The sequence below is a fragment of the Gorilla gorilla genome, chromosome 6 (assembly GCF_029281585.2).
Source record: "Gorilla gorilla gorilla isolate KB3781 chromosome 6, NHGRI_mGorGor1-v2.1_pri, whole genome shotgun sequence".
In the NCBI taxonomy this organism is placed as follows: domain Eukaryota; kingdom Metazoa; phylum Chordata; class Mammalia; order Primates; family Hominidae; genus Gorilla; species Gorilla gorilla.
The window spans coordinates 142,993,554-143,008,899 of NC_073230.2; the positions used below are offsets into that span (position 1 = coordinate 142,993,554).

Sequence of the window (15,346 nt, forward strand, 5' to 3'; positions counted from 1 at the left end):
ACTTTTTATTCAACATTTTCTTAAAAGGTCCCCCCCAAAACATACCATATGCTTTTATTTATCCTAAGGGATCAAATATGGTAAGAGGAGCTAATTAGTTTTTTCAACTGTCACGATTACTCAACAACTAAGAAACTAAGAATGAAATCTAGAAATGTTGTTTCCCAGTAATGTGACCTATTAATGGGTATCATGGACTCCAACTTAGATAATGGATTAGGTTCAAAGCAGAGATGAGTGTGATTTCTTTTTTCCTGCAGCAAAGGTAGATGAAAATGCTAACTGAATACCAGGCATCATGCTACAGTGTCTCTTTTCTATTGGCTGTGTTTAGGGGTATTGTCCAGTCAGAAGAAAAACTTGTCATCAGTGCATCCTGGGCAAAAGATGATGATATCAGCAGACTCTTGAAATCTCTACCAAACTGGATGAATATGGCTCAACCCAAACAGCTGAGGCCAAAAAGAGAGGAGGAAGAAGATTTCATAAGGTAAAAGGTCCATTTTCTAAGTTGTCCTAAACATAGGGAGGAAGCACATCTGTTTAGCTAATATTTTCTTACATGAAATTTAGGCCAATTCTAAACATCAAGCAGCAATTACTTGAACTTAGTAAAATATGTTTTCCTCCTGTCTCACCTCATTTCCCATGCACGTGTGCCTTGAGCTCAAAACTTCAGAAGGAAAAAAATTAATGTGAGTCAAATTTGGAACATTGCTAAATTGGATTAAAATATCTTTTTTTTTTTTTTTGAGACAGAGTCTCACTCTGTCTCCCAGGCTGGAGTACAGTGGCGCAATCTTGGCTCACTGCAAACTCCACCTCCTGGGTTCACGCCATTCTCCTGCCTTAGCCTCCCAAGTAGCTGGGACTACAGGTGCCCACCACCACGCCCGGCTAATTTTTTGTAGTTTTAGTAGAGACGGGGTTTCACCGTGTTAGCCAGGATGGTCTCGATCTCCTGACCTCATGATCCACCTGCCTCGGCCTCCCAAAGTGCTGGGATTACAGGCATGAGCCACCACGCCCAGCCTAAAATATCTTTTAATTTATAGGTTCTTCTTTCCTCTTAGAGGAAAAATAGAATTCATTGATTCATTCACTCAGCAAAGTTGTTTGTAGCCCCCATATGGGCCATACCCTTTCAAACATGAGAGTAAGATAAATTTCTGTCCATACAGAATATGTTTCTGTCCATACAGAATATGTTATGATTGTTCTTAACATGTTCTCCAGTCCATAGAACTGTCAGTTGGACTTTGTGGAAAATACAAATGTGCTTCCTGTGTGTGTGTTCACATACATTGTATTATCCGTGATTGTTTTCTATGTCTTAACAAAAGTAGAGTCTTTCTTTTAACTTTATCACTCAACATTTGCCTTTGTTCAATTTAAATTATTTACTTAGCCATGAAAGTGTGGCCTAATTTGATGAAGCTACTCATTTCCATATGGCTGGCTTGCCACAGTGAAACATTTTCACCTCTGTCACTTTAGAGCTGTGTAAAGTAGAAAAACAATGGTGGTAATACTTTGTCACATCAAAGTTAGGATTAATATTATCTTCTTTTGCGTAAGTGAATGAATAAGTGGTAAAAATAAAATAAAAGCATTTTAAAGAAACAAAGACTAGAAGAGGAATAAAAGGAATAAGGGCCCATGTTTTCATTCATCACAGAACTGTGTTCTTATCTCTCTCAAATTGTGCAACTGTAGACAAATCTTTACTGCTCACAAAGTTAACCTATAATCATACACTACAGTGCCATATTTTTATGAACTTTTTATTATGAAAATTTTCTGTAGCATCATGTTAAACTTTCTCAAAACCATGATTCTTGAAAGTGCATGTGTAATTTAACCTAAATTCTTCCTGTTTATGTTTTTCTTCCTTATTATTCACAGTATCTGAAAGAAACTTGTTAGCTAGTTAATTATATAAGAAAACTGTCTCTCTCCCCACCTTTATTTTTTGAAGGAGCAATTTTAGGTTTACAGAAAAACTTGAACAAAAAGTACAGAGTTGCCATAGATCCCCTTACACCTCCCCCAACCATTTCCTCTGTTTTTAACATCTTGCATTCATGTGGTGTATTTGTTATAATTGATGAGCTAATACTGATACAATATTAATGACTAAAGTCTGTAGTTTACATTAAGGATCACTCTTCATATTCTAAATATATGGGTTTTGACACATGTATAAGGAATATATCCACCATTATAGTATTATGCAGAATAATAATTTTGCTGCCCTAAAAACTTCCTGTGTTCCTCCTATTCATCCCTCACTCCCTCAACAGCCTGAACCCCTGGCAACCACTGATCTTTTTATTGTCTCCATAGTTTCGTCTTTTGCAGAATGTTATATAGTTGAAATCATACAGTATGTTTCCTCTTGAGAATGACTTATTTTGCTTAGCAATGTGCATTTAAGTTTCCTCCATGGTTTTTTTTTGTGGTATTATTGCTCATTTCTTTTTATCTCTGAATTATGTTCCATTTCATAGGTGTACCACTCTATTCACTCATCTATTGAAGGATATCTTAGTTGCTTTCAAGTTTTGGCAGTTATGAACAAAGGTGCTGTAAATAATTTGTGTGCTGGTTTTTATGTGGATGCAGGTTTTTAACTCATTTGAGTAAATACCAAAGAATGTGATTGCTGGATCATAAGGGCAAAATATGTTTAGTTGTATAAGAAACTGCCAAAATGTATTCCAAAGTGGTTGTATCATTTCACATTCCTACCAGCAAGGAACAAGAGCTCCTGTTTCTCCACATTCTTGCCAACATTTGATACTGTCAGTGTTTTGGATTTTAGCCATTCTTATGAATGTGTAGTGATATCTCATTGTATTAATTTGCAATTTCCTAACGACATGTGATGTTGAACATCTTTTCATATGCTATTTGCTGTCTCTGTATCTTTGGTGAAGTGTTTATTCAAATCTTTTGCCTACATTTTAATTGGGTTATGGGTGTTCTTGTTCAATTTTAAGAGTTATTTGTATATTTTGGGTAGCAGTCCTTCATCTGATAAGTATTTTGCAAAGATTTTCTCCCAGCCTGTAGTTTGCCTTTTCATTCTCTTCACGATGTCTTTTGCAGAGAAGTTTTAATTAAGTTCATCATATTTTTGTGCTTTTCTGTCTTCTCTTGTTTTAATTATTTTGTATGGTTCCATTTTTTCTTGTCTTTTACCATATTAGTTATACTTCTTTTTTTACACCATGCATTCATAGTATACATTTATAACTAATCCAAGTCTGCTTTCAATGACACTATACCACTACACAGGCAGTGTAAGTACCTTATAACAGAGTATTCCCAATTCCTCCTCCCTATCCTTTGTGACATTGCTGTCATTGATTTCATTTATCCATAAGCTAGAATCATTGACTACAATGTTATTGTTATTATTTTGAACAAACTGTTGGATCAAGTAAGAATTAGAAAAGGTTTATTTTTACCTTCGTTTATTCCTTCCCTAATGCTCTTCCTTTCTCAATGTAGATCCACGTTTCTGATCTGTATCATTTTTCTTCTCTCTGAAGAACTTCTTTTGACACGTCTTGCAAGACAGATCTACTGGCAGCAAATTCCTTCAGTTCTTATTTGTCTGAGAAAGTGTTTATTTTTTCTTCACTTAAAGGATAATTTTACTAGGTACAGAAATCTAGACTGATGGATTAGTCAAGGTTTTGCAGAGAAACAGACCTAATAGGATGGAGGGAGGGATAGACAGATAGATTAATTGACTGATTATAGGAATTGGCTCATTAAATTATGAGGCCAAGAACATCCACCATCCACCATTTGCAAGCTGCAGAACAAGGAAAGTCAGTGGTGTAATTTATTCCAAGTCCAAAGACCTGAGAACAGGGTTAGAGGGTGGGGCTAGTGTAAGTCATGGAGTCTGAAGGCCTGAGAACCAGGAGCTTCAGTGTCTGAGGACAAGAGAAAATGGATGTCCTGCTCTAGCATACAGAGAATGAATTCACCCATCTCTGCCTTTCTGTTCTATTCAGGCCCTCAGTGGATGGGATGATACCCATCCATGTTGGTGAGGGAAGATTTCTTTACTAAGTCTACTGATTAAAATGCTAATCTCTTCTAGAAACACCCTCACAAACACACCAGAAATGTTATACCAGTTATCTGAGCATCTCTTAGCCCAGTCAAGCTGACATATAAAATTAAACATCACAACTGAGGATTGTTTTTTTTTTCTTTTAACAACTAAATATTTTACTCCACTCTCTTCTTGTCTGCATGATTTCTGAAGAGAAATCTGATATAATTCTTATCCTTGTTCCTCTATAGGATTTTTTTTCCTCTGGTTTCTTTAAAGTTTTTTTTTTGTCTTTGATTTTGTATACTTTGAATATGATATGCCTAGGTGTAGAATTTATGGTGTGTATCCTGCTTGGTGTTTTCTGAGCCTCCCAGATCTGTAGTTAGGTATCTCTAATTGATTTGGAGTAATTTTCAGTTACTATTGCTTCAAATATTTATTCTGTTGCTTTTTCTCTTTCTTCTCCTTCTGATATTCCCATTATGCATATGTTATACCTTCTTAAACTGTCTTATAGTTCTTGGATTGTATGTTTTTTAACTATCTCAGAGTTCTTAGATATTCTGTTGTTTTATTCTTCCTTTCTCTTTCTGGTTCAGTTTTGAAAGTTTCTAATGACATTTCTTCAGTGTCTCCAGTTCTTTCCATGGCCATATCCAGTCTATTGCTGAGCCCATCAGAGGCATTCTTCATTTTTGTTACAGTGTTTTTTATTTCTAACATTTGCTCTTGATTCTTTCTTAGAGTTTTCATCTCTTCTTACATTACCTGTAGTTTGCTTTTTATTGGATATCTATTTATTATATATACATACTTTTAATGAAGCATAATAAATGTATGAGAATGTGCACATATCAAAGTCACAACTGTGCCAATTTTTACACTGTTCACTTTTGTAACCAATACTTAGATCAAGAAACAGAACATTAGCAATAAGAAATAGAACATAGCAACAAAGTGCCTTCTCATCCTCCTTCTTTCTAGTTACTGCCTGCCTCAAAAGTTAGCCTTGCTGACTTGTAACTACTAGACTAGTTTAATCTATTTTTGGACGTTATATAAATGGAATCATGCAATTATATATATATATTTATTTTTATGACTGGCTTCTTATTTTCCACATTATGTGAGCAAGATTCATCCATATTGTTGTATATAGGTTCTCACTACTCCGTAATCTATATTGTATTTCATTATGTTACTACAACAAGGTTTTTAAGAAATTTATACATGGCCGGGCGTGGTGGCTCACGTCTGTAATCCCAGCACTTTGGGAGGCTGAGACGGGTGGATCACGAGGTCAGGAGATCAAGACCATCCTGGCTAACACTGTGAAACCCCGTCTCTACTAACAATACAAAAAAATTAGCCGGGCGTGGTGGCAGGTGCCTGTAGTCCCAGCTATTCAGGAGGCTGAGGCAGGAGAATGGTGTGAACCCAAGAGGCGGAGCTTGCAGTGAGCCGAGATCGCGCCACTGCACTCAAGCCTGGGCGACAGAGCGAGACTCTGCCTCAAAAAAAAAAAAATTATACATGTGTGTTTCTATGTGTGTGTGTGTATGTGTGTACATGTAATTGTGTATTCATACATTCATCATTCTGATGGGCACTTGGAACTATTTCACATAGTGCTATTGTGAATATCCTGGGTTTTTTTTTGATAACCATATATGTGCATTTTGGTTGGGTATATCCTAGGAGTAGAATTTCTGGGTAGTAGAGTATGCATATGTTGAGTGTTAGTATACACTGCCAAATAATTTTCCAAAGTGGTGGTAAGAGTTTACACTTTTTTTTTTTTTTTTGGGACAGAGTTTCGCCCTTCGCCCAGGCTGTAACGTAGTGGTGCAATCTCAGCCCATTGCAACTGCCGCCTTCTGGTTTCAAGAGATTCTCCTGCCTCAGCCTCCCAAGTAGCTGGGATTACAGGCACCCACCACAACGCCTGGCTGATTTTTGTATTTTTAGTAGAGACAGGGTTTCACCATATTGGCCAGGCTAGTCTCGAACCTTGTGATCCGCCCACCTCGGCCTCCCTTATAGTGTTGTATGAGAGTTCTAGTTGCACCATATCTCACCAGCACTTATTTTTTTATTTTAGCCAGCCCAGTAGGTTTGTAAGGGTATCTCTTTGTCATTTAATATGCATTTATCTCTTGAACAATGAACTTGAACACTTTTTTATGCACACTTACGTATTTATTGGCCATTTGAATATCCTCTTTTGTAACATATTTGTTCAAATCTATTGCCCATTTTAATTAGCTTGTCTGTCTTTAGCGATTTTTAAGAGTTCTTTGCATATCTGGATGTAACATCTTTGAGATAGACAGATAGACCAACAGATCTTCTCCCGCTGTACAGGCCACCTTTTTTACTGTCTTAATGGTGTCTTTTACTGAACAGACTTTTTAAAGTTTTAATAAGTTTAATTTGTTATTATTTATGGACAAGACATTTTGAATCCTATTTAAGAAATCTATGATTTACCAAAGTCACAGAGATGTTTTCTTCTAAAACCTTTATTGTGCTGAATATATTTTCCCCCTGCATCTGATATAAATGATAAACTTTTACATTTTTTTTTCCTCTACCTGTTCTCTTCCCTTCATTTGCATCATGTTGTCATGACTATAGTGTAGAGAGTAACTTGAGGGTTTTTTTTTTTCTATCAAGACAGGTAAAGAATGATTGAGAGATCGATTGGTTAGAGCCCTGAGTAGAAATAATTAAACTGACCTTAGGATAAAGGTCAGGCCACAAAGCTCCACTCTTTCACAGTATTACCATAATATTTTCCCACTGCCAGATTTTGAAGATGCCTGGGTGAACATGTCCCCACTCGTTCTCCGTAGGCATACTCATCTAACTACAGCTGTCAACCTTAATAGTTGCGCTACAAGCAGTTTCTGGAAGAAAAATTATTTTTTCCCAACTTTACAGATTATTTTAAATGACTAAATATCTTTTTCTTCTTGTTCCTCAGCTTATTTTTGTGTAACTCCTTAATTGTATTTTATGCTTGACAATGGGATTTTCCATCAGTCTTATTAGGTATCTTCAATAGCTTAAATTGAAGGGAATGCTTTCTAGCCTCGTTCCAGAAAAGAGAATACTGATCCAAAGAAATGAATTTTTACCCTTCATGCTTCTGATTTTAAAAAGCTAGAATCAAGGTCCTGGCTTTCTTTATTCTTATTTTGCTCACTGAGTTGTATCACTTTCTATCTTAAATTTGAAGGCAAAACAAATTAAATGTATATTTCTTAATACATGAAGCAAAGTGCAATCTTAAGTGTACAACTAAATGTAATGTTATATCTCATTATATACCATCCCAGATCAAAATATACAATTTTTCTAGTATCCCAAAAAGTCCTGCTCTCAAAGTAACCACTATTCTGACTTTCATCCCATAGTTTAGATTTACTTGTCTTTGAATTTTATATAAATTTAATCATAGCATCCAATTTATTTTGTTCAACATTATGCCTAAAGGATTTATCCATGTTTTTGCATGTGGAGATGGCTTGAAAAACAAACTATATTTGCCTTAACAAAAGAAAAGTAACTTTTAGGTCTATTTGGTATATGACTGACTCTTTCCTTTTAACCTGTCACATTCTCTATCCCAATTAGAAGTTGAAAGCAAAGTTAAGTAGAAGAGGACACTCTTCATTGATATTCCAATGTGGTAGACTTGACAGAGTGCCTTGATTTAGCACTTTAGAGTACCATAGAATATGGCATGAGCCAAAAAGACTGAAAAGTCACAATCTCCCCCTATAATTAGTTTTTAAAGCTCAGAGGGCTGCTTGGCACATAGATGAATATAGAATCCATTGCCCTTTGCATTGAATAAAGGTTATGTTCCCTTCATTACTAAATGAGGCTCTTTTCTATTCTTGTTTTTTAACTAAAAAATAAAATGTATTATTTCCAGGCTTAACTTTGAATGGAGAGAGGAAAAATAGGTCAAGCAAGGGCTTTCATAGAAAAAAGAAAAATAGCAAATATCCTTTTATTCCCAAAGAAGCTGAAAGCAGGCTTTCTAGCCCATTGTCTTTGCACCTGCCATATATATGTATATATTTATCCTTTTGAGATCAATGATTATCTGCTGATAAAAGGCATTCCTGCTTTCTGGAGATGTAATTAACAGAAGGGATAAGGTGTTGGGGAAGCAAAGAGGACAGGGAAGGAGCTAGGGAGGCCATGTGTATTAGAAAAACAGCCCCCACCCCGAATGGTTACCCTCATTTCATTCATACCCTGAATGAAAAAAGAAGAATCAGTTCTCTAGAGCCGGGTTTGAAAATTCTTAAGTGGATAGGTGTGATTGGTAGGACCTGGGGCAGAATTTTCAGGTGATAAAGGTCAAGCAATATATACAACCTACAGATTAGTCTTGAAAGATGCACAATAAAGAATTAAGATTGAGCCTGTAATCCCAGCACTTTGGGAAGCCAAGGCGAGTGGATCACAAGGTCAGGAGTTCGAGACCAGCCTGACCAACATGGTGAAACCCTGTCTCTACTAAAATAGAAAAAAAAATTAGCCGGGCATGGTGATGTGTGCCTGTAATCCCAGCTACTCAGGAGGCTGAGGCAGAAGAATTGCTTGAACCCAGGAGGCGGAAGTTGCAGTGAGCCGAGATTGTGCCACTGCACACCTGCCTAGGCAACAGAGCAAGACTCCGTCTCAAAAAAAAAAAAAAAGAAGAAAAGAACTAAGATCATGCAGTTTATTCCAGCAGTCACAGCAATAAGAGTGGTCAGTGCCTGGCACAGTACAGCAGCAGTACGAATTTTCAGGAATTATTATTCCTACTCAATATATGAGGAAACTGAGGTGCAGAGGAAGTAAATGACTTCCCCAAGTTCACACAGCCACTAAGTGACAGGGCTAGAATTTGACTCTAGGTAATTGACTCTGACCTCCAGAGCCATCACACTATGACTGACCAGCCTAAAAATGGATCAGGAATTTGTGGATTTTGACATTTGAATTATTCCTTCATTTTCATTGATCATCATAATCTTGACTGATATTTGAGTTATTTTATGCTAATGTCACAGACATTTATCATATAAGCATTTTGACTCTAGATTTTATCATTGGTATTCACTATATTATACCCAATGTATTATATTGTTATAGGTTCTCTCCTTTCCAATAACAGGTTGTTAAACAGAATATCGAGCTATACTTGGAGGAAAAATAATCTATTGAATATAGGTGCTTTAAAACTGCTTGTCTTATTTTCCTCTGATTTATATGTTTGACTAATCAATGCAAAGAAAAAATAATAATCGTTGTTGAAAAGAAGATGGGGGAATGAAACATAAAAATGATATAAAATAAATTACATAGATTTTGGGTAGAGGGTGATGCAGTCCTGAATCGGGAAGAGAGACTAAAGGACATTTTGTAGCTATTTTTACTTATTGAGTTATTTAGAAAATAACTTTTTTATTTTATCTGGAGAATCAAATGAGTGGTATGTTTACTATGACTACCTTTTGTGGTTTTATGAAATTAGGAAGTCAACATGATTAACAGCAAAATATTCATTTCCAGCAAGCAAGATGGTTGATCTTAAGTTATTATTTGGCACGAGTCATATATTAAATGTTCAGTGAAAAAGGAATAAAAGCAGAAAGCAGGTTTGCACTTTTACTTTTCTTCTGTGGAATCCTCTTAGTATGCTAAGAGGTCCTCATACCATAGGTCCTCAGTAAATGTTGAATGAATGAGAAGGATCAGCCACTCCTCAAATGAAAGGAATAAAATGTAAAAAAAAAAAAAAAAAAAAATGAGGAGGCCTCAGCCTTCAGTGAACTCTCTGAAAGTTACATGCATAGTAAGAAATTCCCTTTGGAAAGCCACTGGCCTACATTCTGGTCCTCAGCACCATCATTAACTAGTTTGTTTTGTTTTTGTCCTTAGTAGGTCTTTATACCTCTTCAATTTTTTCATCCAATTCAGATTAAACAATTCTAAGAGATGCAGAAATCTAGCAGAGCTAGGAATGTGTTTAGTTGTGGAAATTATATGAATAAAGTAGAGCATAAATGATTTTCAGAACAGTTCCTGTTGGAAATTTGAAAGGTTCTCAACGTAATATAAGCAACAGCTGTTAAAAGTTTCCAGATAACTATAGCTATTGAATCTTCAGATAAGTTTGAAGGAGTAAATGAAAGGGGCGAAGCAGGAAAAAAAGACTTTAGCTATCTTGAACAAAGTGTTCATATTTATGTTCATAAATTGGAGACATTTATTTCATTATCTCTGGATGCTTAATATAACTTTTAGAATATAATTATAAAAGGAAAGGTAAATCAGAAAACATGAATATATTAAATAAGTGCAAGAGTAAAAAATGCTTTACTAAAATATTTTCTTTGCTGCAGTTAAATGAGATGAAGGTCATAGATGGATATAGAACGCTGCCAGGCACGTCTGGATGAGAAGCTGACTTAAATCTCAAAACTAAACAAAAAAGACAGGTCATTAACTGGAGACTCAGCTGCAAACATATCAATTAATGTTCAAGATGATTGAATTAGGCATTTTGTTATTATATGAAAATGATACCATTCTTGTTAGCATAAGAGTGGCAGTAAATGGAAGAAAACAAAATTTAAAATCTCCCCTACACATCACATTAATGCTAGTGTATTTGGACAATTATTTGAGAATTATAATTATCTGTTAGTATCATTAAAGTGTCACTAATTTGTTTTCTAAATTTCATGTTTTATTTAATTTTAGATATAATTATTTATTTTTTTCCATTAAGGTGGACATTTAATACCATTCCTCTTTCATTTGAGGCTTAATAAAAGAAAAAAATGCAATTCTTCCAAGGTAGTCCCACTTAGCCCTTGAGAAAGTCAGGCTGGCAGTGGTCACCTGTGCCATTGTGGTGGTGGGCAGGATGCCTGTGATCAAGCCTGGGTAGGTTGCAGGCAGAAGTGTTCCTGAGACAAGGGCAAGCAGTGAGATGCTCTAGTAGCACTGCCGAAAGCCCGTGCCTGCTGTAATCTTGGCCCCACTCTGTCTCTGCTGATGCCTGTTCTCTGCTGATGCCTGTTCTCTGCTGCAAGCTGAAATTCCCTGCCAGGGGGTGAAGGACCATTTGCCTCCTCACATCTGTCTTTCTCTCCCTGTTGAATTGTTTCCGCTTCCTAGTCCACCATCCTCTTTCATACTCACCTTTGCCATCAAGATTCAGCTTAGGTATCAACTCCTCCAGCATCTCCTCCCAGAAACCCTCCTCCCGCTCCACACTCCACCCTGCTCCCCTCACTCACAGTCTGTGGGTGAGTCAAACCAGTAAGCAGACCCTTAATAGTGTGGTGAGTGCTACTGCTGGAGGGAAAAATATGGATAAACCTACACAGAAGAGGCCAGAGAACTAAAAAGCATTAGAAAAAGGAAGGGGATGGAATTGGAGCTCAGAGGAGGGGGTCCTCACCCATCCATCAAGCAAGAGGTCAGAAGACAATGTCTACAATTAACATCAACAAGTAGCTGTTTCAACAGATTCTTTAGAGAGATGGTGAAAAATTACTGGAAGAATTTAGAAACAGTAGTACCTTTTTTTTTTTTGAGACAGAGTCTCCATCTGTCGCCCAGGCTGGAGTGCAGTGGCACCATCTCAGCTCACTGCAACCTCCGCCTCCCGGGTTCAAGCGATTCTTCTGCCTCAGTCTCCCAAGTAGCTGGGACTACAGGCGCGCACCGCCACACCCGGCTGTTTTTTGTATTTTTAGTAGAGATGGGGTTTCACCGTATTGGCCAGGCTGGTCTTGAACTCCTGACCTCGTGATCCATCCGCCTTGGCCTCCCAACGTGCTGGTATTATAGGCATGAGCCACCACGCCCGGTTACAGTAGTACTTTTTTAGACAGTTATATGTGGTTGTTTCTGGGGCACAAGACTGAGACTGGGGAGTGGTAGGACAGTGGGGTCACTACTGATTAGTGTAGGTTATTTAACCATGGGTAATTATTCCTTTGGTTTAGAATTGTTATTTGCTTTAAAAACAATTCTCCACACATCCTCAAACCCTGTGACTGCTCTGATAGTTACCTACTGCTCCCAAATACACTGTCATTCTAACACTTCTATCCCAGAAAAAAAATGGATCATCTTAAGCCATTTTCACTTTTTTGCCAATTTTACACAAAGCATTTACTCTTCTTTATAGTATCTCTGTTTTTTTACTTTCCGACTTTTATTTCAGATTCAGGGGTGTGTATGCAGGTTTGTTACATGGGTGAATTTCATGTCATGGGGATTTAGCCTACAGAATATTTTGTCACCCAGTTAAGAAACATAGTGCCCGATGGGTAGTGTTTTGATTCTAACCCTCCTCCTATCCTTCACCCTCAAGTAGTCCCATGTCTACTGCTCCCTTCTTTGCGTCAATGTGTATCTCATTTTACCCCTGCCAAGGTTCACATCTCTCTCTTCCTTCCTCCTAAAACCGCCTACCCTGCTCATTCCTCATCCCTTCTCTTCTCTATTCCAAGAGAAGAGAAACCTTACCTGATACCTCCTTGCTTTTGCCTGAGGTCAATTGTTTAATGTCTCTGCTCTGAACAGATTTCGATTCTTCAAGAGGAAATCATATGGCAAGTTGAGAAATAACCAGGATAATCAATAAGCTGGTATACTCAGGGAAAGGAGTTCAATGCTATATAAAGTATGGCTTTTAAACCTATACTCAGTAGTGGAAAAACCAGAGTATAATGTGTTCAACTTATAATAAGTGATTATTGGTTATTTTACTCCTATCACCTGGTAATCTATTTTGAAGTTCAGGAATTCTTTATGGAAAGTTATTGTTATAATTATGCACTGTATGATGCATATTATACAGTGACTCCTGGCAGAAAAACTGCATACCTACAGAAGTCCTAGCACCTAAAGAAAAAACATGAACCTAATTGTTTATACCTAGTGTTGCTTGACAATATCTATGAAGCAAAGTTAGTGGCCAAGCTTATTTGAGTGTCTTAGCTAAAGAAAGATGCATTCTTTTTCCAAACTCATAGAGCATTTCCATGCAATTGTGTTCCAAGTCTACATATCATAACTCTGAGCTGGTGCTGTCAGCATCAAAGTAACATGCTGCTTTGCAGTTAGCTTTTTGCTTAGTTTCTAGTATCAATTTTCATGGAATTTTTTCATTGTTTTTACCCACTGATACATCAGTGTACTCTTCTGCTTGGTACCAAAAACGGGGATAGAAAATGTGGAGAAACCCTGAGACTGAGCCTTGGGTTCCTGCCCTCTGTGCCACTAACTCCCCGTGTATCCCCTCCTCCTCTGCACCTCCAGCTCTTCCTCTGTAAACGACAACCTGTGAGTCTCCAACTTATTGACTGTTTTTTTCTTAAGTGATGTGTGTGTGTGTGTGTGTATGTGTTTATGTGTATTTATTTGTTTTAACTAGCCTATTAGGTCTTATTTAACATCCAGTAAAGCTGTGTTTTTAAGCCAGATATTTATGCTTCAGAGTAGGTTGGAACCCCTTGTGTAATCACCTAGTATATTTCTACCCATTTTGTGGAACTTTAAATATAATTGTACTATTTTTAGTTACTACTTCAGGTTCTAGTTTACATTTATGGCATTTTTTTTTCAAGCATTCGTCATTTATTTGATGTCTCAGAAACACAACCTTCAATTGTAAAGCTGTTTTAAAAGAAAATTTGGTCAATTATTTGATAATTACTATTTTCCAGTGAGGTTTCCAGAAAAACATTGTCATACAACCAAAAGCTGCCTGTAATTGCTTTTGAAAGGATCAAGTTCTTAGATAAACTCAGGATTCAACACTGATATCAAAGGCGTAAGGTTAATGACCAGGGTGCCTAGCCGGTTTTATTGTTCTAGAATTTAAGTGTTTAATGACAGACATCAAATGAGTCACCCAATAGTGGCTCAATAAATACTTGTTGAATGAATGTATGTCTGTATTCATGTCCTACTTGATATATAAGTAATGGATTCAAATAAGAGAAAGGATAGTGTAGGAGGAATCTCAGAATATGGAGTACAAAGACTTAATTGTTTGCCCAAATTCTGAGCTGCAGTTTTATATTGGCAGTTGAAAATTACTCAGAAATAAAAAAGTTAACTATTTAATATATAGAATGTATTGTTAATAATATAGGCAAAAGAACAAAAGTGATGCTGCTAGGAAAGAAAAACTAACTTAAACTAAAAGTATAATTATAGAAAAATTTTAAAGAATTTCTTCTCGTACACATTATATAGAGCTGAGTCAAATAGGAACAGGTGTTTTTAAAACATAATAAATCTCTCATACTAATGCATTTGAACTTATCACACACCTTGACCTGTGATTAAGATCTTGGCCTCTAATTGGAGAAGCTGTTTGAATCCTGGTGTTTTGCTACCAACCCAGCCTCCATAAGGATAATGTGTTTGTGTCTTTCTTTTAGACTGGGAGCCCGAATGGTGGCAAAGCTGCCTTAGCAGAATGGTGTCTGCAATTTACTCTCTAGACCTTTGCCTTTGCCATAGCCTTGGTAACTCTAACCTTGCTTCTTCTAGAAGAGGCTAAAGTATGCATAATAGTTTTTCTGTGCTCAGCCTTAAGAACACAACACATAAACCACTCCAAAATACTTACACAAGGACACAAAGATAGACTGACAGAAGAAACTATGCATTTATGCGTTCCTGGATTGAACATGTCAAAACGTAACTGACTGTCATTCTAAATTTTCTCTCTCCAGATCTGAAATTAAAATGGCAGAGACAGTTTGCAGGGATTCTGATTGCCTTCGTAATATTGCTTAAGTTTGTAATTGGTGCATTAACTTCTCGTCATATATGTTATATTTTGTATAAAACCTTCATTTCCAGAAATGGCACGCTGGGAAGAAACTTAAAGAGCACTGTCAAGGGATCTATGTGGAAGTGATTCCCAGGAGCTCACCATCTTAGGAACTATTTTGGACAGGAGTAGGAGAGATACTGATTTTGAAAAGCCCAACAAAAAATTCTTTTTCTCACTTCTTATTTCTTCCCTGAGCTTAACTCTTTGTTGTTATTTTAGAAATTTGAAAAATAGTAAGCCCACAGAAAAGTTAACAGTGCAGTGAATGCATATGTACCATATACTGACTGAGATTTCCTGACCACTGACATCTTGCTATACTCACTCTATGCTCTCTCCAAATATATACACACACTTCCTTGCCAAACCATTCAAAAGTAGGCCAC

General features: G+C 36.7%; 1 protein-coding gene across 1 annotated transcript in view; it reads left to right on the top strand.

The window, feature by feature from the left end:
- The window catches only part of EXOC4 (exocyst complex component 4), an 804,715-nt gene that overhangs the window by 655,742 nt on the left and 133,627 nt on the right, over positions 1–15,346 (top strand). The window contains exon 13 of the mRNA XM_019031456.4: positions 335–490. Coding sequence (XP_018887001.1) covers positions 335–490 — 156 coding nt within the window. The remainder of the gene's footprint in view (positions 1–334; positions 491–15,346) is intronic.